Source organism: Acipenser ruthenus, chromosome 51, assembly GCF_902713425.1.
Source record: "Acipenser ruthenus chromosome 51, fAciRut3.2 maternal haplotype, whole genome shotgun sequence".
Taxonomy (NCBI): Eukaryota; Metazoa; Chordata; class Actinopteri; order Acipenseriformes; family Acipenseridae; genus Acipenser; species Acipenser ruthenus.
The window spans coordinates 8748932-8770355 of record NC_081239.1 but is presented as its reverse complement, the minus strand read 5'-3'; the positions used below and the strand labels follow the sequence as shown (position 1 = coordinate 8770355).

Sequence of the window (21424 nt, the reverse complement as noted above, 5' to 3'; positions counted from 1 at the left end):
ATTCAGTAGCTCTGCTGGGGTCCTGCTCTTCAAATTCAGAGCCTCAATATTCAGTAGCTCTGCTGGGGTCCTGCTCCTCAAATTCAGAGCCTCAATATTCAGTAGCTCTGCTGGGGTCCTACTCCTCAAATTCAGAGCCTCAATATTCAGTAGCTCTGCTGGGGTCGTACTCCTCAAATTCAGAGCCTCAATATTCAATAGCTCTGCTGGGGTCCTGCTCCTCAAATTCAGAGCCTCAATATTCAATAGCTCTGCTGGGGTCCTACTCCTCAAATTCAGAGCCTCAATATTCAGTAGCTCTGCTGGGGTCCTGCTCCTCAAATTCAGAGCCTCAATATTCAATAGCTCTGCTGGGGTCCTGCTCCTCAAATTCAGAGCCTCAATATTCAATAGCTCTGCTGGGGTCACACTCCTCAAATTCAGAGCCTCAATATTCAATAGCTCTGCTGGGGTCCTGCTCCTCAAATTCAGAGCCTCAATATTCAGTAGCTCTGCTGGGGTCGTACTCCTCAAATTCAGAGCCTCAATATTCAGTAGCTCTGCTGGGGTCGTACTCCTCAAATTCAGAGCCTCAATATTCAGTAGCTCTGCTGGGGTCGTACTCCTGAAATTCAGAGCCTCAATATTCAGTAGCTCTGCTGGGGTCCGACTCCTCAAATTCAGAGCCTCAATATTCAATAGCTCTGCTGGGGTCGTACTCCTCAAATTCAGAGCCTCAATATTCAGTAGCTCTGCTGGGGTCGTACTCCTCAAATTCAGAGCCTCAATATTCAATAGCTCTGCTGGGGTCCTGCTCCTCAAATTCAGAGCCTCAATATTCAGTAGCTCTGCTGGGGTCCTACTCCTCAAATTCACCGAACATGTTTTTTTTGCTCACCGAATTGAATTTATGCACCAAACTGAGTGAGGTACACGCGGTCTGTGCTGAGGACGGGCCTTTCGAGGGTTTGGTGAAAATATATGAAACATTTCCTGAGTTATAGTAATAAAAATGATAACAGTCCAGCATTTCTTATCTTAAAATTATGTGTCATAGATTACAAAAACAATGTATATACAATCAACCTTGTTTTACTATTTTGCTAGAGTTACTGAGTTAGCACTCTTTTCATTAACGTGTCTAATACAATGTGGTGAAATGCAGCAGTCATGTATGGAACACCTCCACACAAGAGCTCTAGTTTATAATAAATATAAAAACTGTCTTCTCAAAAAGCAAAGAAATTCATTGCAGTAAACTATGTTAATGCAGCAGTTAGGGTTGAACTCATCGCCACAAAAGCAAGGGAACGTGGCATTAGTGTTTTTAACCCTAACTCTCCATTCCCACCCCACACAAGCAGCCAAAGGAACCAGAAACACAAGCAACTTCAGACTGCCATCATCAGGCAAGAGGTAGAACATGCAGCTCTTTCCAGATGACACAAGACACATCCATCATCCACTGGTGCTGCAGCAATGGATATACTAGGGATGGGAAGTTGAAATGTATAAACTCTACAAAGGTGGTTAAACGTTGAATAATATGCTAGATGTATAACCGGTCACGTGACAAATTTCACCAAACGCATACTTTATTTATGTATTCATTTTAGTAATTTATCATCATATACAGCAGTCCATCGCGTATCCAACTGCTGTGGTAAGAGTGGAAATTATAAAAGGGAAGGGGTTTGGCAATTGCCTCCAAGTAGTTTTTAGAATTGGTGCAATAGAAAGATTGACACTGGGGCTGGTTTTATTCTCAACACGTCTGTTCATGCTGTAGTGGGCATGGTTCAGTCCACATGGGGTAAGAAAAGTGTTTTTTTCTGCTGTATTTTAAATAGAATTGCATCTCTAAACAAAGGAACGAGGCAAAAGCACATTTGAAGTTATTTTGAGGAACTGGACAAGAGAACTGTGGTATGTAAATAATTATGACAAACAAAATTGCCCTACCACAAAAACACAAGTTCAATGCTTCACCATTTGAAATGAAAGCATTCAGAATTACTGTGGATGGAGTTACTGAATGCAGTAAAAAGCAAACATCCAGAATAAACAGAACGCGCTAGATGGTGACTGTGATTACGTGTAACATGGTTTGTGCTGTGCAGTGATAGCTGTGCTCTGGTTTTGTGCTGGGCAGTGATAGCTGTGCTCTGTTTTGTGCTGGGCAGTGATAGCTGTGCTCTGGTTTGTGCTGGGCAGTGATAGCTGTGCTCTGGGGTTTGTGTTGGGCAGTGTTAGCTGTGCTCTGGGGTTTGTGCTGTGCAGTGATAGCTGTGCTCTGGTTTTGTGCTGGGCAGTGTTAGCTGTGCTCTGGGGTTTGTGCTGTGCAGTGATAGCTGTGCTCTGGGGTTTGTCCTGTGCAGTGATAGCTGTGCTCTGGGGTTTGTGCTGGGCAGTGATAGCTGTGCTCTGGGGTTTGCTGTGCAGTGATAGCTGTGCTCTGGGGTTTGTCCTGTGCAGTGATAGCTGTGCTCTGGGGTTTGTGCTGGGCAGTGATAGCTGTGCTCTGGGGTTTGTGCTGTGCAGTGATAGCTGTGCTCTGGGGTTTGCTGTGCAGTGATAGCTGTGCTCTGGGGTTTGTCCTGTGCAGTGATAGCTGTGCTCTGGGGTTTGTGCTGGGCAGTGATAGCTGTGCTCTGGGGTTTGTGCTGTGCAGTGATAGCTGTGCTCTGGTTTGTGCTGGGCAGTGATAGCTGTGCTCTGTGGTTTGTGCTGTGCAGTGATAGCTGTGCTCTGGGGTTTGTGCTGGGCAGTGATAGCTGTGCTCTGGGGTTTGTGCTGTGCAGTGATAGCTGTGCTCTTTGGTTTGTGCTGGGCAGTGATAGCTGTGCTCTGGGGTTTGTGCTGTGCAGTGATAGCTGTGCTCTGGTTTGTGCTGGGCAGTGATAGCTGTGCTCTGGGGTTTGTGCTGGGCAGTGATAGCTGTGCTCTGTGGTTTGTGCTGGGCAGTGATAGCTGTGCTCTAGGGTTTGTGCTGTGCAGTGATAGCTGTGCTCTGGTTTGTGCTGTGCAGTGATAGCTGTGCTCTGTGGTTTGTGCTGGGCAGTGATAGCTGTGCTCTGGGGTTTGTGCTGGGCAGTGATAGCTGTGCTCTGGGGTTTGTGCTGGGCAGTGATAGCTGTGCTCTGGGGTTTGTGCTGTGCAGTGATAGCTGTGCTCTGGGGTTTGTGCTGGGCAGTGATAGCTGTGCTCTGTGGTTTGTGCTGGGCAGTGATTGCTGTGCTCTGGGGTTTGTGCTGGGCAGTGATAGCTGTGCTCTGGGGTTTGTGCTGTGCAGTGATAGCTGTGCTCTGGGGTTTGCTGTGCAGTGATAGCTGTGCTCTGGGGTTTGTCCTGTGCAGTGATAGCTGTGCTCTGGGGTGTTTGCTGTGCAGTGATAGCTGTGCTCTGGGGTTTGTCCTGTGCAGTGATAGCTGTGCTCTGGGGTTTGCTGTGCAGTGATAGCTGTGCTCTGGTTTGTGCTGGGCAGTGATAGCTGTGCTCTGGGGTTTGTCCTGTGCAGTGATAGCTGTGCTCTGGGGTGTGTCCTGTGCAGTGATAGCTGTGCTCTGGGGTGTTTGCTGTGCAGTGATAGCTGTGCTCTGGGGTTTGTCCTGTGCAGTGATAGCTGTGCTCTGGGGTTTGTGCTGGGCAGTGATAGCTGTGCTCTGGGGTTTGTGCTGTGCAGTGATAGCTGTGCTCTGGTTTGTGCTGGGCAGTGATAGCTGTGCTCTGGGGTTTGCTGTGCAGTGATAGCTGTGCTCTGGTTTGTGCTGGGCAGTGATAGCTGTGCTCTGGGGTTTGTGCTGGGCAGTGATAGCTGTGCTCTGTGGTTTGTGCTGTGCAGTGATAGCTGTGCTCTGGGGTTTGTGCTGGGCAGTGATAGCTGTGCTCTGGGGTTTGTGCTGGGCAGTGATAGCTGTGCTCTGGGGTTTGTGCTGTGCAGTGATAGCTGTGCTCTGGTTTGTGCTGGGCAGTGATAGCTGTGCTCTGGGGTTTGTGCTGGGCAGTGATAGCTGTGCTCTGTGGTTTGTGCTGGGCAGTGATAGCTGTGCTCTGGGGTTTGTGCTGTGCAGTGATAGCTGTGCTCTGGTTTGTGCTGTGCAGTGATAGCTGTGCTCTGTGGTTTGTGCTGGGTAGTGATAGCTGTGCTCTGGGGTTTGTGCTGGGCAGTGATAGTGGTGCTCTGGGGTTTGCTGTGCAGTGATAGTGGTGCTCTGGGGTTTGCTGTGCAGTGATAGTGGTGCTCTGGAGTTTGTGCTGTGTAGTGTTAGCTCTGTTTTGTGTTGGGCAGTGATAGCTGTGCTCTGGGGTTTGTGCTGGGCAGTGATAGCTGTGCTCTGGTTTGTGCTGGGCAGTGATAGCTGTGCTCTGGTTTGTGCTGGGCAGTGATAGCTGTGCTCTGGTTTGTGCTGGGCAGTGATAGCGGTGCTCTGGGGTTTGTGCTGGGCAGTGATAGCTGTGCTCTGGGGTTTGTGCTGGGCAGTGATAGCTGTGCTCTGGGGTTTGTGCTGGGCAGTGATAGCTGTGCTCTGTGGTTTGTGCTGGGCAGTGATAGCTGTGCTCTGGGGTTTGCTGTGCAGTGATAGCTGTGCTCTGGGGTTTGTGCTGGGCAGTGATAGCTGTGCTCTGGGTTTGTGCTGGGCAGTGATAGCTGTGTTCTGGGGTTTGTGCTGTGCAGTGATAGCTGTGCTCTTTGGTTTGTACTGGGCAGTGATAGCTGTGCTCTGGGGTTTGTGCTGGGCAGTGATAGCTGTGTTCTGGGGTTTGTGCTGGGCAGTGATAGCTGTGCTCTGGTTTGTGCTGGGCAGTGATAGCTGTGCTCTGGGGTTTGCTGTGCAGTGATAGCTGTGCTCTGGTTTGTGCTGGGCAGTGATAGCTGTGCTCTGGGGTTTGTGCTGGGCAGTGATAGCTGTGCTCTGGTTTGTGCTGGGCAGTGATAGCTGTGCTCTTTGGTTTGTGCTGTGCAGTGATAGCTGTGCTCTGTGGTTTGTGCTGTGCAGTGATAGCTGTGCTCTGGTTTGTGCTGGGCAGTGATAGCTGTGCTCTGGGGATGTGCTGGGCAGTGATAGCTGTGCTCTGGGGTTTGTGCTGGGCAGTGATAGCTGTGCTCTGGGGTTTGCTGTGCAGTGATAGCTGTGCTCTGGTTTTGTGCTGGGCAGTGATAGCTGTGCTCTGGTTTTGTGCTGGGCAGTGATAGCTGTGCTCTGGGGTTTTGTGCTGGGCAGTGATAGCTGTGCTCTGGGGTTTTGTGCTGGGCAGTGATAGCTGTGCTCTGGGGTTTGTGCTGGGCAGTGATAGCTGTGCTCTGGGGTTTGCTGTGCAGTGATAGCTGTGCTCTGGTTTGTGCTGGGCAGTGATAGCTGTGCTCTGGGGTTTGTGCTGGGCAGTGATAGCTGTGCTCTCTGGTTTGTGCTGGGCAGTGATAGCGGTGCTCTGGGGTTTGTCCTGTGCAGTGATAGCTGTGCTCTGGGGTTTGTGCTGGGCAGTGATAGCTGTGCTCTGGGGTTTGCTGTGCAGTGATAGCTGTGCTCTGGGGTTTGCTGTGCAGTGATAGCTGTGCTCTGGGGTTTGTGCTGGGCAGTGATAGCTGTGCTCTGGTTTGTGCTGGGCAGTGATAGCTGTGCTCTGTGGTTTGTGCTGTGCAGTGATAGCTGTGCTCTGGGGTTTGTGCTGGGCAGTGATAGCTGTGCTCTGGGGTTTGTGCTGGGCAGTGATAGCTGTGCTCTGGGGTTTGTGCTGGGCAGTGATAGCTGTGCTCTGGGGTTTGTGCTGGGCAGTGATAGCTGTGCTCTGGGGTTTGCTGTGCAGTGATAGCTGTGCTCTGTGTTTTGTGCTGGGCAGTGATAGCTGTGCTCTGGGGTTTGTCCTGTGCAGTGATAGCTGTGCTCTGGGGTTTGTGCTGGGCAGTGATAGCTGTGCTCTGGGGTTTGCTGTGCAGTGATAGCTGTGCTCTGGTTTGTGCTGGGCAGTGATAGCTGTGCTCTGGGGTTTGCTGTGCAGTGATAGCTGTGCTCTGGTTTGTGCTGGGCAGTGATAGCTGTGCTCTGGGGTTTGTGCTGGGCAGTGATAGCTGTGCTCTGGGGTTTGTGCTGGGCAGTGATAGCTGTGCTCTGTGGTTTGTGCTGGGCAGTGATAGCTGTGCTCTGGGGTTTGTGCTGTGCAGTGATAGCTGTGCTCTGGTTTGTGCTGGGCAGTGATAGCTGTGCTCTGGGGTTTGTGCTGGGCAGTGATAGCTGTGCTCTGGGGTTTGTGCTGGGCAGTGATAGCTGTGCTCTGGTTTGTGCTGGGCAGTGATAGCTGTGCTCTGGGGTTTGTGCTGGGCAGTGATAGCTGTGCTCTGGGGTTTGTGCTGGGCAGTGATAGTGGTGCTCTGGGGTTTGCTGTGCAGTGATAGTGGTGCTCTGGTTTGTGCTGGGCAGTGATAGCTGTGCTCTGGGGTTTGTGCTGTGCAGTGATAGCTGTGCTCTGGGGTTTGTGCTGTGCAGTGATAGCTGTGCTCTGGTTTGTGCTGGGCAGTGATAGCTGTGCTCTGTGGTTTGTGCTGGGCAGTGATAGCTGTGCTCTGGGGTTTGTGCTGTGCAGTGATAGCTGTGCTCTGGTTTGTGCTGGGCAGTGATAGCTGTGCTCTGGGGTTTGTGCTGGGCAGTGATAGCTGTGCTCTGGGGTTTGTGCTGGGCAGTGATAGTGGTGCTCTGGGGTTTGCTGTGCAGTGATAGTGGTGCTCTGGGGTTTGTGCTGGGCATTGATAGTGGTGCTCTGGGGTTTACTGTGCAGTGATAGTGGTGCTCTGGAGTTTGTGCTGTGTAGTGTTAGCTCTGTTTTGTGCTGGGCAGTGATAGCTGTGCTCTGGGGTTTGTGCTGGGCAGTGATAGCTGTGCTCTGGTTTGTGCTGGGCAGTGATAGCTGTGCTCTGGTTTGTGCTGGACAGTGATAGCTGTGCTCTGGTTTGTGCTGGGCAGTGATAGCGGTGCTCTGGGGTTTGTGCTGGGCAGTGATAGCTGTGCTCTGGGGTTTGTGCTGGGCAGTGATAGCTGTGCTCTGGGGTTTGCTGTGCAGTTATAGCTGTGCTCTGGGGTTTGCTGTGCAGTGATAGCTGTGCTCTGGGGTTTGTGCTGGGCAGTGATAGCTGTGCTCTGGGGTTTGTGCTGGGCAGTGATAGCTGTGCTCTGGGTTTGTGCTGGGCAGTGATAGCTGTGCTCTGGGGTTTGTGCTGGGCAGTGATAGCTGTGCTCTGGTTTGTGCTGGGCAGTGATAGCTGTGCTCTGGGGTTTGCTGTGCAGTGATAGCTGTGCTCTGGTTTGTGCTGGGCAGTGATAGCTGTGCTCTGGGGTTTGTGCTGGGCAGTGATAGCTGTGTTCTGTGGTTTGTGCTGTGCAGTGATAGCTGTGGTCTTTGGTTTCTGCTGGGCAGTGATAGCTGTGCTCTGGGGTTTGTGCTGTGCAGTGATAGCTGTGCTCTGGTTTGTGCTGGGCAGTGATAGCTGTGCTCTGGGGTTTGTGCTGGGCAGTGATAGCTGTGCTCTGGTTTGTGCTGGGCAGTGATAGTGGTGCTCTGTGGTTTGCTGTGCAGTGATAGCTGTGCTCTGGGGTTTGCTGTGCAGTGATAGCTGTGCTCTGGGGTTTGTGCTGGGCCGTGATAGCTGTGCTCTGGGGATGTGGTGGGCAGCGATAGGTGTGCTCTGGGGTTTGTGCTGGGCAGTGATAGCTGTGCTCTGGGGTTTGCTGGGCAGTGATAGCTGTGCTCTTTGGTTTGTGCTGGGCAGTGATAGCTGTGTTCTGGGGTTTGTGCTGGGCAGTGATAGCTGTGTTCTGGGGTTTGTGCTGGGCAGTGATAGCTGTGTTCTGTGGTTTGTGCTGGGCAGTGATAGCTGTGCTCTGGGGTTTGTGCTGGGCAGTGATAGCTGTGCTCTGGTTTGTGCTGTGCAGTGATAGCTGTGCTCTGGTTTGTGCTGGGCAGTGATAGTGGTGCTCTGGTTTGTACTGGGCAGTGATAGCTGTGCTGTGGGGTTTGCTGGGCAGTGATAGCTGTGCTCTGGGGTTTGCTGGGCAGTGATAGCTGTGCTCTGGGGTTTGCTGTGCAGTGATAGCTGTGCTCTGGTTTGTGCTGTGCAGTGATAGCTGTGCTCTGGGGTTTGCTGGGCAGTGATAGTGGTGCTCTGTGGATGTGCTGGGCAGTGATAGCTGTGCTCTGGTTTGTGCTGGGCAGTGATAGCGGTGCTCTGGTTTGTACTGGGCAGTGATAGCTGTGCTCTGGGGTTTGCTGGGCAGTGATAGTGGTGCTCTGTGGATGTGCTGGGCAGTGATAGCTGTGCTCTGGTTTGTGCTGGGCAGTGATAGCGGTGCTCTGGTTTGTACTGGGCAGTGATAGCTGTGCTCTGGGGTTTGCTGTGCAGTGATAGCTGTGTTCAGGGGTTTGTGCTGGGTAGTGATAGCTGTGTTCTGGGGTTTGTGCTGGGCAGTGATAGTGGTGCCCTGGGTTTGTGCTGGGCAGTGATAGCTGTGTTCTGGGGTTTGCTGGGCAGTGATAGCTGTGCTCTGGGGTTTGCTGGGCAGTGATAGCTGTGCTCTGGGGTTTGCTGTGCAGTGATAGCTGTGCTCTGGTTTGTGCTGTGCAGTGATAGCTGTGCTCTGGGGTTTGCTGGGCAGTGATAGTGGTGCTCTGTGGATGTGCTGGGCAGTGATAGCTGTGCTCTGGTTTGTGCTGGGCAGTGATAGCGGTGCTCTGGTTTGTACTGGGCAGTGATAGCTGTGCTCTGGGGTTTGCTGGGCAGTGATAGTGGTGCTCTGTGGATGTGCTGGGCAGTGATAGCTGTGCTCTGGTTTGTGCTGGGCAGTGATAGCGGTGCTCTGGTTTGTGCTGGGCAGTGATAGCTGTGCTCTGGGGTTTGCTGTGCAGTGATAGCTGTGCTCTGGGGTTTGCTGGGCAGTGATAGTGGTGCTCTGTGGATGTGCTGGGCAGTGATAGCTGTGCTCTGGTTTGTGCTGGGCAGTGATAGCGGTGCTCTGGTTTGTGCTGGGCAGTGATAGCTGTGCTCTGGGGTTTGCTGTGCAGTGATAGCTGTGTTCAGGGGTTTGTGCTGGGTAGTGATAGCTGTGTTCTGGGGTTTGTGCTGGGCAGTGATAGTGGTGCCCTGGGTTTGTGCTGGGCAGTGATAGCAGTGTTCTGGGGTTTGTGCTGGGCAGTTATAGCTGTGCTCTGGGGTTTGTGCTGGGCAGTGATAGCTGTGCTCTGGGGTTTGTGCTGGGCAGTGATAGTGGTGCTCTGGGTTTGTGCTGGGCAGTGATAGCTGTGCTCTGGGGTTTGCTGTGCAGTGATAGCTGTGTTCTGGGGTTTGCTGGGCAGTGATAGCTGTGCTCTGGGGTTTGCTGGGCAGTGATAGCTGTGCTCTGGTTTGTGCTGGGCAGTGATAGCTGTGCTCTGGGGTTTGTGCTGGGCAGTGATAGCTGTGCTCTGGGGTTTGTGCTGGGCAGTGATAGTGGTGCTCTGGGGTTTGCTGTGCAGTGATAGTGGAGCTCTGGGGTTTGCTGTGCAGTGATAGCTGTGCTCTGGGTTTTGTGCTGGGCAGTGATAGCTGTGTTCTGGGGTTTGCTGGGCAGTGATAGCTGTGCTCTGGTTTGTGCTGGGCAGTGATAGCTGTGCTCTGGGGTTTGTGCTGGGCAGTGATAGCTGTGCTCTGGGGTTTGTGCTGGGCAGTGATAGTGGTGCTCTGGGGTTTGCTGTGCAGTGATAGTGGAGCTCTGGGGTTTGTGCTGTGCAGTGATAGTGGAGCTCTGGGGTTTGTGCTGTGCAGTGATAGCTGTGCTCTGGAGTTTGTGCTGTGTAGTGTTAGCTCTGTTTTGTGCTGGACAGTGATAGCTGTGCTCTGGGGTTTGTGCTGGGCAGTGATAGCGGTGCTCTGGGGTTTGCTGTGCAGTGATAGCTGTGCTCTGGTTTGTGCTGGGCAGTGATAGCTGTGCTCTGGGGTTTGCTGTGCAGTGATAGCTGTGCTCTGGTTTGTGCTGTGCAGTGATAGCTGTGCTCTGGTTTGTGCTGGGCAGTGATAGCTGTGCTCTGGGGTTTGTGCTGTGCAGTGATAGCTGTGCTCTGGGGTTTGCTGGGCAGTGATAGCTGTGCTCTGGGGTTTGCTGGGCAGTGATAGCTGTGCTCTGGGGTTTGCTGGGCAGTGATAACTGTGCTGTGGTTTGTGCTGGGCAGTGATAGCTGTGTTCTGGGGATGTGCTGGGCAGTGATAACTGTGCTGTGGTTTGTGCTGGGCAGTGATAGCTGTGTTCTTGGGTTTGTGCTGGGCAGTGATAGCTGTGTTCTGGGGTTTGTGCTGGGCAGTGATAGCTGTGCTCTGGTTTGTGCTGGGCAGTGATAGCTGTGCTTTGGGGTTTGTGCTGTGCAGTGTTAGCTGTGCTCTGGGGTTTTTGCTGGGCAGTGATAGCTGTGCTCTGGGGTTTGTGCTGGGCACTGATAGCTGTGCTCTGGGGTTTGTGCTGGGCAGTGATAGTGGTGCTCTGGGTTTGTGCTGGGCAGTGATAGCTGTGCTCTGGGGTTTGCTGTGCAGTGATAGCTGTGTTCTGGGGTTTGCTGGGCAGTGATAGCTGTGCTCTGGGGTTTGCTGGGCAGTGATAGCTGTGCTCTGGGGATGTGCTGGGCAGTGATAGCTGTGCTTTGGGGTTTGTGCTGTGCAGTGATAGCTGTGCTCTGGGGTTTGTGCTGGGCAGTGATAGCTGTGCTCTGGGGTTTGTGCTGGGCAGTGATAGCTGTGCTCTGGGGTTTGTGCTGGGCAGTGATAGTGGTGCTCTGGGTTTGTGCTGGGCAGTGATAGCTGTGCTCTGGGGTTTGCTGTGCAGTGATAGCTGTGTTCTGGGGTTTGTGCTGGGTAGTGATAGCTGTGTTCTGGGGTTTGTGCTGGGCAGTGATAGTGGTGCCCTGGGTTTGTGCTGGGCAGTGATAGCTGTGTTCTGGGGTTTGCTGGGCAGTGATAGCTGTGCTCTGGGGTTTGCTGGGCAGTGATAGCTGTGCTCTGGGGTTTGCTGTGCAGTGATAGCTGTGCTCTGGTTTGTGCTGTGCAGTGATAGCTGTGCTCTGGGGTTTGCTGGGCAGTGATAGTGGTGCTCTGTGGATGTGCTGGGCAGTGATAGCTGTGCTCTGGTTTGTGCTGGGCAGTGATAGCGGTGCTCTGGTTTGTACTGGGCAGTGATAGCTGTGCTCTGGGGTTTGCTGGGCAGTGATAGTGGTGCTCTGTGGATGTGCTGGGCAGTGATAGCTGTGCTCTGGTTTGTGCTGGGCAGTGATAGCGGTGCTCTGGTTTGTGCTGGGCAGTGATAGCTGTGCTCTGGGGTTTGCTGTGCAGTGATAGCTGTGCTCTGGGGTTTGCTGGGCAGTGATAGTGGTGCTCTGTGGATGTGCTGGGCAGTGATAGCTGTGCTCTGGTTTGTGCTGGGCAGTGATAGCGGTGCTCTGGTTTGTGCTGGGCAGTGATAGCTGTGCTCTGGGGTTTGCTGTGCAGTGATAGCTGTGTTCAGGGGTTTGTGCTGGGTAGTGATAGCTGTGTTCTGGGGTTTGTGCTGGGCAGTGATAGTGGTGCCCTGGGTTTGTGCTGGGCAGTGATAGCAGTGTTCTGGGGTTTGTGCTGGGCAGTTATAGCTGTGCTCTGGGGTTTGTGCTGGGCAGTGATAGCTGTGCTCTGGGGTTTGTGCTGGGCAGTGATAGTGGTGCTCTGGTTTGTGCTGGGCAGTGATAGCTGTGCTCTGGGGTTTGTGCTGGGCAGTGATAGCTGTGCTCTGGGGTTTGTGCTGGGCAGTGATAGTGGTGCTCTGGGGTTTGCTGTGCAGTGATAGTGGAGCTCTGGGGTTTGCTGTGCAGTGATAGCTGTGCTCTGGGTTTTTTGCTGGGCAGTGATAGCTGTGTTCTGGGGTTTGCTGGGCAGTGATAGCTGTGCTCTGGTTTGTGCTGGGCAGTGATAGCTGTGCTCTGGGGTTTGTGCTGGGCAGTGATAGCTGTGCTCTGGGGTTTGTGCTGGGCAGTGATAGTGGTGCTCTGGGGTTTGCTGTGCAGTGATAGTGGAGCTCTGGGGTTTGTGCTGTGCAGTGATAGTGGAGCTCTGGGGTTTGTGCTGTGCAGTGATAGCTGTGCTCTGGAGTTTGTGCTGTGTAGTGTTAGCTCTGTTTTGTGCTGGACAGTGATAGCTGTGCTCTGGGGTTTGTGCTGGGCAGTGATAGCGGTGCTCTGGGGTTTGCTGTGCAGTGATAGCTGTGCTCTGGTTTGTGCTGGGCAGTGATAGCTGTGCTCTGGGGTTTGCTGTGCAGTGATAGCTGTGCTCTGGTTTGTGCTGTGCAGTGATAGCTGTGCTCTGGTTTGTGCTGGGCAGTGATAGCTGTGCTCTGGGGTTTGTGCTGTGCAGTGATAGCTGTGCTCTGGGGTTTGCTGGGCAGTGATAGCTGTGCTCTGGGGTTTGCTGGGCAGTGATAGCTGTGCTCTGGGGTTTGCTGGGCAGTGATAACTGTGCTGTGGTTTGTGCTGGGCAGTGATAGCTGTGTTCTGGGGATGTGCTGGGCAGTGATAACTGTGCTGTGGTTTGTGCTGGGCAGTGATAGCTGTGTTCTTGGGTTTGTGCTGGGCAGTGATAGCTGTGTTCTGGGGTTTGTGCTGGGCAGTGATAGCTGTGCTCTGGTTTGTGCTGGGCAGTGATAGCTGTGCTTTGGGGTTTGTGCTGTGCAGTGTTAGCTGTGCTCTGGGGTTTTTGCTGGGCAGTGATAGCTGTGCTCTGGGGTTTGTGCTGGGCACTGATAGCTGTGCTCTGGGGTTTGTGCTGGGCAGTGATAGTGGTGCTCTGGGTTTGTGCTGGGCAGTGATAGCTGTGCTCTGGGGTTTGCTGTGCAGTGATAGCTGTGTTCTGGGGTTTGCTGGGCAGTGATAGCTGTGCTCTGGGGTTTGCTGGGCAGTGATAGCTGTGCTCTGGGGATGTGCTGGGCAGTGATAGCTGTGCTTTGGGGTTTGTGCTGTGCAGTGATAGCTGTGCTCTGGGGTTTGTGCTGGGCAGTGATAGCTGTGCTCTGGGGTTTGTGCTGGGCAGTGATAGCTGTGCTCTGGGGTTTGTGCTGGGCAGTGATAGTGGTGCTCTGGGTTTGTGCTGGGCAGTGATAGCTGTGCTCTGGGGTTTGCTGTGCAGTGATAGCTGTGTTCTGGGGTTTGCTGGGCAGTGATAGCTGTGCTCTGGGGTTTGCTGGGCAGTGATAGCTGTGCTCTGGGGATGTGCTGGGCAGTGATAGCTGTGCTTTGGGGTTTGTGCTGTGCAGTGATAGCTGTGCTCTGGGGTTTGTGCTAGGCAGTGATAGCTGTGCTCTGGGGTTTGTGCTAGGCAGTGATAGCTGTGCTCTGGGGTTTGTGCTGGGCAGTGATAGCTGTGCTCGGGTTTGTGCTGTGCAGTGATAGCTGTGCTCTGGGGTTTGTGCTGGGCAGTGATAGCTGTGCTCTGGGGTTTGTGCTGGGCAGTGATAGCTGTGCTCTGGGGTTTGTGCTGGGCAGTGATAGCTGTGCTCGGGTTTGTGCTGTGCAGTGATAGCTGTGCTCTGGGGTTTGTGCTGTGCAGTGATAGCTGTGCTCTGGTTTGTGCTGGGCAGTGATAGCTGTGCTCTGGGGTTTGCTGTGCAGTGATAGCTGTGCTCTGGTTTGTGCTGGGCAGTGATAGCTGTGCTCTGGTTTGTGCTGTGCAGTGATAGCTGTGCTCTGGGGTTTGTGCTGGGCAGTGATAGCTGTGCTCTGGGGTTTGCTGTGCAGTGATAGCTGTGCTCTGGTTTGTGCTGGGCAGTGATAGCTGTGCTCTGGTTTGTGCTGTGCAGTGATAGCTGTGCTGTGGGGTTTGTGCTGGGCAGTGATAGCTGTGCTCTGGTTTTGTGCTGTGCAGTGATAGCTGTGCTCTGGTTTTGTGCTGGGCAGTGATAGCTGTGCTCTGGGGTTTGTGCTGGGCAGTGATAGCTGTGCTCTGGGGTTTATGCTGGGCAGTGATAGCTGTGCTCTGGGGTTTGTGCTGGGCAGTGATAGCTGTGCTCTGGGGTTTGCTGTGCAGTGAAAGCTGTGCTCTGGGGTTTGCTGTGCAGTGATAGCTGTGCTCTGGTTTGTGCTGGGCAGTGATAGCTGTGCTCTGGTTTGTGCTGGGCAGTGATAGCTGTGCTCTGGTTTGTGCTGGGCAGTGATAGCTGTGCTCTGGGGTTTGTGCTGGGCAGTGATAGCTGTGCTCTGGGGTTTGTGCTGGGCAGTGATAGCTGTGCTCTGGTTTGTTCTGTGCAGTGATAGCTGTGCTCTGGGGTTTGCTGTGCAGTGATAGCTGTGCTCTGGGGTTTGTGCTGGGCAGTGATAGCTGTGCTCTGGGGTTTGCTGTGCAGTGATAGCTGTGCTCTGGGGTTTGCTGTGCAGTGATAGCTGTGCTCTGGGGTTTGCTGTGCAGTGATAGCTGTGCTCTGGTTTGTGCTGGGCAGTGATAGCTGTGCTCTGGTTTGTGCTGGGCAGTGATAGCTGTGCTCTGGTTTGTGCTGGGCAGTGATAGCTGTGCTCTGGGGTTTGCTGGACAGTGATAGCTGTGCTCTGGGGTTTGCTGTGCAGTGATAGCTGTGCTCTGGTTTGTGCTGGGCAGTGATAGCTGTGCTCTGGGGTTTGTGCTGTGCAGTGATAGCTGTGCTCTGGGGTTTGTGCTGGGCAGTGATAGCTGTGCTCTGGTTTGTGCTGTGCAGTGATAGCTGTGCTCTGGGGTTTGTGCTGGGCAGTGATAGCTGTGCTCTGGTTTGTGCTGTGCAGTGATAGCTGTGCTCTGGGGTTTGTGCTGGGCAGTGATAGCTGTGCTCTGGGGTTTGCTGTGCAGTGATAGCTGTGCTCTGGGGTTTGTGCTGGGCAGTGATAGCTGTGCTCTGGGGTTTGCTGTGCAGTGATAGCTGTGCTCTGGGGTTTGCTGGGCAGTGATAGCGGTGCTCTGGTTTGTGCTGTGCAGTGATAGCTGTGGTCTGGTTTGTGCTGGGCAGTGATAGCTGTGCTCTGGGGTTTGTGCTGGGCAGTGATAGCTGTGTTCTGGGGTTTGTGCTGTGCAGTGATAGCTGTGTTCTGGGGTTTGTGCTGTGCAGTGATAGCTGTGCTCTGGTTTGTGCTGGGCAGTGATAGCTGTGCTCTGGTTTGTGCTGGGCAGTGATAGCTGTGCTCTGGGGTTTGCTGTGCAGTGATAGCTGTGCTCTGTGGTTTGTGCTGGGCAGTGATAGCTGTGCTCTGGGGTTTGTGCTGGGCAGTGATAGCTGTGCTCTGGTTTGTGCTGTGCAGTGATAGCTGTGCTCTGGTTTGTGCTGTGCAGTGATAGCTGTGCTCTGGTTTGTGCTGGGCAGTGATAGCTGTGCTCTGGGGTTTGCTGTGCAGTGATAGCTGTGCTCTGTGGTTTGTGCTGGGCAGTGATAGCTGTGCTCTGGGGTTTGTGCTGGGCAGTGATAGCTGTGCTCTGGGGTTTGTGCTGGGCAGTGATAGCTGTGCTCTGGGGTTTGCTGGGCAGTGATAGCTGTGCTCTGGTTTGTGCTGGGCAGTGATAGCTGTGCTCTGGGGTTTGTGCTGGGCAGTGATAGCTGTGCTCTGGGGTTTGTGCTGGGCAGTGATAGCTGTGCTCTGGTTTGTTCTGTGCAGTGATAGCTGTGCTCTGGGGTTTGCTGTGCAGTGATAGCTGTGCTCTGGGTTTTGTGCTGGGCAGTGATAGCTGTGCTCTGGGGTTTGCTGTGCAGTGATAGCTGTGCTCTGGGGTTTGCTGTGCAGTGATAGCTGTGCTCTGGTTTGTGCTGGGCAGTGATAGCTGTGCTCTGGTTTGTGCTGGGCAGTGATAGCTGTGCTCTGGTTTGTGCTGGGCAGTGATAGCTGTGCTCTGGGGTTTGCTGGACAGTGATAGCTGTGCTCTGGGGTTTGCTGTGCAGTGATAGCTGTGCTCTGGTTTGTGCTGGGCAGTGATAGCTGTGCTCTGGTTTGTGCTGTGCAGTGATAGCTGTGCTCTGGGGTTTGTGCTGTGCAGTGATAGCGGTGCTCTGGGGATGTGCTGGGCAGTGATAGCTGTGCTCTGGTTTGTGCTGGGCAGTGATAGCTGTGCTCTGGGGTTTGTGCTGGGCAGTGATAGCTGTGCTCTGGTTTGTGCTGTGCAGTGATAGCTGTGCTCTGGGGTTTGTGCTGGGCAGTGATAGCTGTGCTCTGGGGTTTGTGCTGGGCAGTGATAGCTGTGCTCTGGGGTTTGTGCTGGGCAGTGATAGCTGTGCTCTGGTTTGTGCTGGGCAGTGATAGCTGTGCTCTGGTTTGTGCTGTGCAGTGATAGCTGTGCTCTGGGGTTTGCTGTGCAGTGATAGCTGTGCTCTGGGGTTTGTGCTGGGCAGTGATAGCTGTGCTCTGGGGTTTGTGCTGTGCAGTGATAGCTGTGCTCTGGGGTTTGTGCTGGGCAGTGATAGCTGTGCTCTGGTTTGTGCTGTGCAGTGATAGCTGTGCTCTGGGGTTTGCTGTGCAGTGATAGCTGTGCTCTGGTTTGTGCTGGGCAGTGATAGCTGTGCTCTGGTTTGTGCTGGGCAGTGATAGCTGTGCTCTGGGGTTTGTGCTGTGCAGTGATAGCTGTGCTCTGGTTTGTGCTGTGCAGTGATAGCTGTGCTCTGGTTTGTGCTGTGCAGTGATAGCTGTGCTCTGGTTTGTGCTGTGCAGTGATAGCTGTGCTCTGGGGTTTGCTGTGCAGTGATAGCTGTGCTCTGGTTTGTGCTGGGCAGTGATAGCTGTGCTCTGGGGTTTGTGCTGGGCAGTGATAGCTGTGCTCTGGGGTTTGTGCTGTGCAGTGATAGCTGTGCTCTGGTTTGTGCTGTGCAGTGATAGCTGTGCTCTGGTTTGTGCTGGGCAGTGATAGCTGTGCTCTGGTTTGTGCTGGGCAGTGATAGCTGTGCTCTGGTTTGTGCTGTGCAGTGATAGCTGTGCTCTGGGGTTTGTGCTGTGCAGTGATAGCTGTGCTCTGGGGTTTGCTGCGCAGTGATAGCTGTGCTCTGGGGTTTCAGCAGATTCAACACTTCCACAATCCTCACACCAATTAAACAATTCAACACTTACACAATCCAATTAAACAGTTTTATAATATTAATATTGCTGTTTCAAAGCCACAGTTGTTATAGAAATGTATAGGTTTAATCAATGTAAATATTTAAATTCAATTGCTTAAAATCAAAAACAGTATTGTTTCCAAGTATGAAACAGCAAACCATGTATAATAGAAGGTTACATTTTTGTAACTAGTTTCTTAAAGTCTTTCATTTTTTATTTTCATGACAAGTTATAGAGTAAAAAAAAGTTTGGTGTTATTGCAAAGAATGAGTAGACCTGTTTAAAATTTTAAAACACTTGTAATTTTTCGATTTTCCTCCTTTTTGAGTTTTGAATGAATCATGTAAATCGAGCTAAATCTGTAAATTTCTTGTAATTTTTGCAAAAAATTGAGAAGGGTTCTAGAATTATTCTGGTATTTTAAAGGGTTTTTATCTCATTGTATTCTAGTAGTGTACTGCCCTGTAACACATGTAAGTCTCTTTGGATAAAGTCTGCCTAATAATAATAATAATAATAATAATAATAATAATAATAATAATAATAATAATAATAACCAGGCTACGGTAATGATCAATGTCCCACAACATGGCGTCTTCCAGACTGCTCTCACAAACGCAGTAATGATGCGGCCAGTATGTACATTATTTACTATTAAAATGTGCATTGTTTCAAAGAGATCCCTGTGCTCAGCGTTCCTGCCTAACTCTTTTTCTCTTTTCCTCTTCATGCTGCCACCCTGCTGTCCTGCTGTCCTCCTTTAACAACAGGTAAGTAAACTGGCCTTTATATTTTACTTTTCACAGGTATTCTATAAAGACTAACATATTATACATGTGCACTTAACCCTTTAAGGACTTCATTTTTTTGACTTACTGGGACACCATACTGCCGTGCAAGTTGGAAACGCATATCATTGCATTAGGGAGGGATTGGATTTCACTCTCTGATCTCTTATTTTTTTGCGTGACATCACTGAGACACGCATTTATGTTTTAAACGGGGGGTCAAATGATAAGAATCTTTGAATCTGATCGAACCTAAGCCAGTTCAGGTCCAAGTTGTAAGTGTAAACAGCGATAAGAGAACAGATCGTAATACTTCATTTCATTTTCTGTTTTCAGGACTGCCTTATCCTGGTGAAAGCAAAGTTAGAAAGATGGAGTCTGTTTACATTAAACAGGAGGAGGTTCTGGAATTGGTACCTGTCTGCATTAAACAGGAGATGCCTGAACTGGAGCCTGTCCACATGAAAGAAGAGACTGAACTAGAGCCTGTCCACATTAAAGAAGAGACTGAACTGGAGCCTGTCCACATTAAAGAAGAGACTGAACTGGAGCCTGTCCACATTAAAGAAGAGACTGAACTGGAGCCTGTCCACATTAAAGAAGAGACTGAACTGGAGCCTGTCCACATTAAAGAAGAGACTGAACTGGAGCCTGTCCACATTAAAGAGGAAGAGACTGAACTGGAGCCTGTCCACATTAAAGAGGAAGAGACTGAACTGGAGCCTGTCCACATTAAAGAGGAAGAGACTGAACTGGAGCCTGTCCACTTTAAAGAAGAGACTGAATTGCAGCCTGTCCACATTGAACAGTCTGTTGATTTGTTGTGTAAGGATTCAGAAAACATATCCCGGCCAAAGATATCACATCATTGTTCTGAATGTTGGAAGAGCTTCAGTCGATTAGGAAACCTAAAAACACACCAGCGAATTCACACTGGAGAGGCGCTGCATCACTGTCCTAAATATGGGGAGAGTTTCAGTCAGTTAGGAAACCTAAAAACACAGCAGCGAATTCACTCTGGAGAGAAGCCGTATCACTGTTCTGAATGTGGGAAGAGCTTCATTAAGTTAGGAAACCTAAAAAGACACCAGCGAACTCACACTGGAGAGAAGCCATATCACTGTTCTGACTGCGGGGAGAGTTTCAGTCAATTAGGTCACCTAAAAACACACCAGCGAATTCACACTGGAGAGAAGCCGTATCACTGTACTGAATGTTGGAAGAGCTTCAGTCATTCAGGTCACCTAAAAACACACCAGCGAACTCACACTGGAGAGAAGCCGTATCACTGTGTTGAATGTGGGGACAGCTTCAGTCGGTTAGAAAACCTAAAAAGACACCAACGAATTCATACTGGAGAGAAGCCATATCACTGTACTGAATGTGGAAAGAACTTTAGTTGCTTAAAAAGCCTACAACTACACCAACGAATTCACACTGGAGAGAAGCCATATTACTGTAATGAATGTGGGAAAAGCTTCACTGAATCAGGACAACTAAAAACACACCAACGAATTCACACTGGAGAGAAGCCGTATCACTGTACTGAATGTGGGGAGAGCTTCACTGAATCAGGAACCCTAAAAGCACACCAGCGAATTCACACTGGAGAGAAGCCATATCGCTGTACCGAATGTGGGAAGAGCTTCAGACAGTCAAGCACCCTAAAACGACACCTGCAAATTCACACTGAAGCCAGCCTCCCTCCCTCCCAGTCCCTCACCTCTCCACCCTACATGTTTGAGTGTGTGGAGAGCTGACTAATTCATTCTCTCTCTCTCTCATCCTGCAGTAAATGAAGGGGGTCCCCAGGAGTGAGAGCCAGCCTGAATCCAGAGACACAGAGAAGGGGATTGTGTCAAACTGAAGAGACAGATCCATTCTTTCAGAGTGAACTGGAGAGCCCTGGGATTCAGCTCCACTCCTGCCCCTGAATTGGAAATGAATCTCACTCATCATGCTGTGAGGATTTATGACAGTTTCAGGGTCATTCTACTTAGAAGGGAGACATTGGAAATATATGCCAAGCTTTTTCTCTGAACACTATATATGTTTGATGCAACACATTAAGCTGCCAGTATCATATATAAAGCTCTATATATCATTAATTTTTTTTGTATCTTGACTTTTCGTAGTTTTTTTGTGACTTTGTAGACCTAGCCGTGATGTATTAAAGTAATTTTCATTCCTGGAACTTCGTTTCATCCTTTCTGTGGTAGTTTAATTATGAATGTTTGTTTCAAACTACGTTTGCATACAAATGCTTACCCTTCATGTATTATCATTTTCTTTCCTGGTTTAAGACTTCGGATTGTGCCTGTTATTTTACGCATGCCTCCCACTGGTGTAGATTCAACTCGTTGTTCATATGTATGTGAAACTTCCTGTTTAAGAGCTTCAGGGCTTTGAGTTACTTTTAAAATAAAGCACCTTAAAATATAAAAGAAAGCAAAAAATGTGTTAATAGTATGTTAAATAACAATGGCAATAAAAATATTTGGTTTTCCTTTTAGATCTTAAGGTGATTTATGAATGAAGAGAAGCATGTAAACAGATCATTGCAGAGTTCTTTAATTAAACACAAACGGAAATCTTTTCTTCTCAGTAATTAATGTAGTGCACAGACAACTGAAATATGCTAAAAGTATTTACTTGCGTAGCCTACTGTATACACTGTACTTTCCTTTTACACAACCAAAATTATTATTATTATTATTATTATTTATTAGCAGACACCCTTATCCAGGGCGACTTACAATCGTAAGCAAATACATTTCAAGTGTTACAATACAAGTAATACAATAAGAGCAAGAAATACAAGTACTTTGCTTGAACAAAAGTACAAGTGTGACAAACCACAATTCAATAATACAGCAGATAATAGTGATAGTTACATCAGGATATGATTAAATAGTGATAGTTACATCAGGATATGATTAAATACAAAGTACTACAGGTTAAACACTTGGCAGATTACAGTATTCAGTATTCTGAAGTACAGGAAAGAGGTGAGTGGGGAGGGAGTCCAAGGCACACGTGGTGGGTTTGTGACCCTGGAGCAGGGAGGAAAGGTCAGAGTCTGAGAGGGGCAAGAAGGTGGAGAAGGAGGGTGAGTTAGTAGGGGATGTAGTGGGTGTAGGGGTTGGAGCAGGAGGGGGTGCGGGGGAGGGAGAGGTGTTAAAGAGTTTGCGGATATCTGAGATTTTAGAAGAGAAGAAGGAGGCAAAGTCATCAGGGGAGATAGAGGAGGGAGGAGGAGGGGGGAGGGTTTAGGAGGGAGGAGAAGGTAGAGAATAGTTTACGTGGGTTGTTAGTGGAGGCTTGGATTACAGATACAAATATACATAGACAAACAAAAAGTGATGATATTCTTAAATTAACATGCTTTTTGGGATATTAACTTCTTAAGTGTTTTCATAGAATTATGTTTTCGCTTATGCGTTGTAACGAATGCATGTGTGCTGCTGGCTGGGTTTACTTGGTCCAATTAAGTAATTTAGGGTACAGTTGGAACAAAAACGAGGAGGGACATTGAAGATACAAAATTTACAAAACAAGGGAAATTTACAAAACAAGACAATTACAGACAA

The 21424-nt window shown here is 50.5% G+C and overlaps 1 protein-coding gene across 4 annotated transcripts in view; it reads left to right on the top strand.

Annotated features, from left to right (window-relative positions):
• The window catches only part of LOC131722792 (zinc finger protein 664-like), a 24336-nt gene extending 3658 nt beyond the window's left edge, over positions 1-20678 (top strand). For 2 of the 4 annotated variants that reach the window (XM_059015879.1, XM_059015878.1), the window contains exon 2: positions 18171-20678. In XM_059015879.1, the coding sequence (XP_058871862.1) occupies positions 18206-19594 (1389 nt within the window). In that variant the 5' untranslated portion in view covers positions 18171-18205 and the 3' untranslated portion in view covers positions 19595-20678. Of the gene's footprint in view, positions 1-1734; positions 1906-17163; positions 17817-18170 lie in introns of those variants that run through there. The other 2 variants (XM_059015881.1, XM_059015880.1) reach the window with 2 other exon arrangements.
• Positions 20679-21424: the final 746 nt, after the last annotated feature.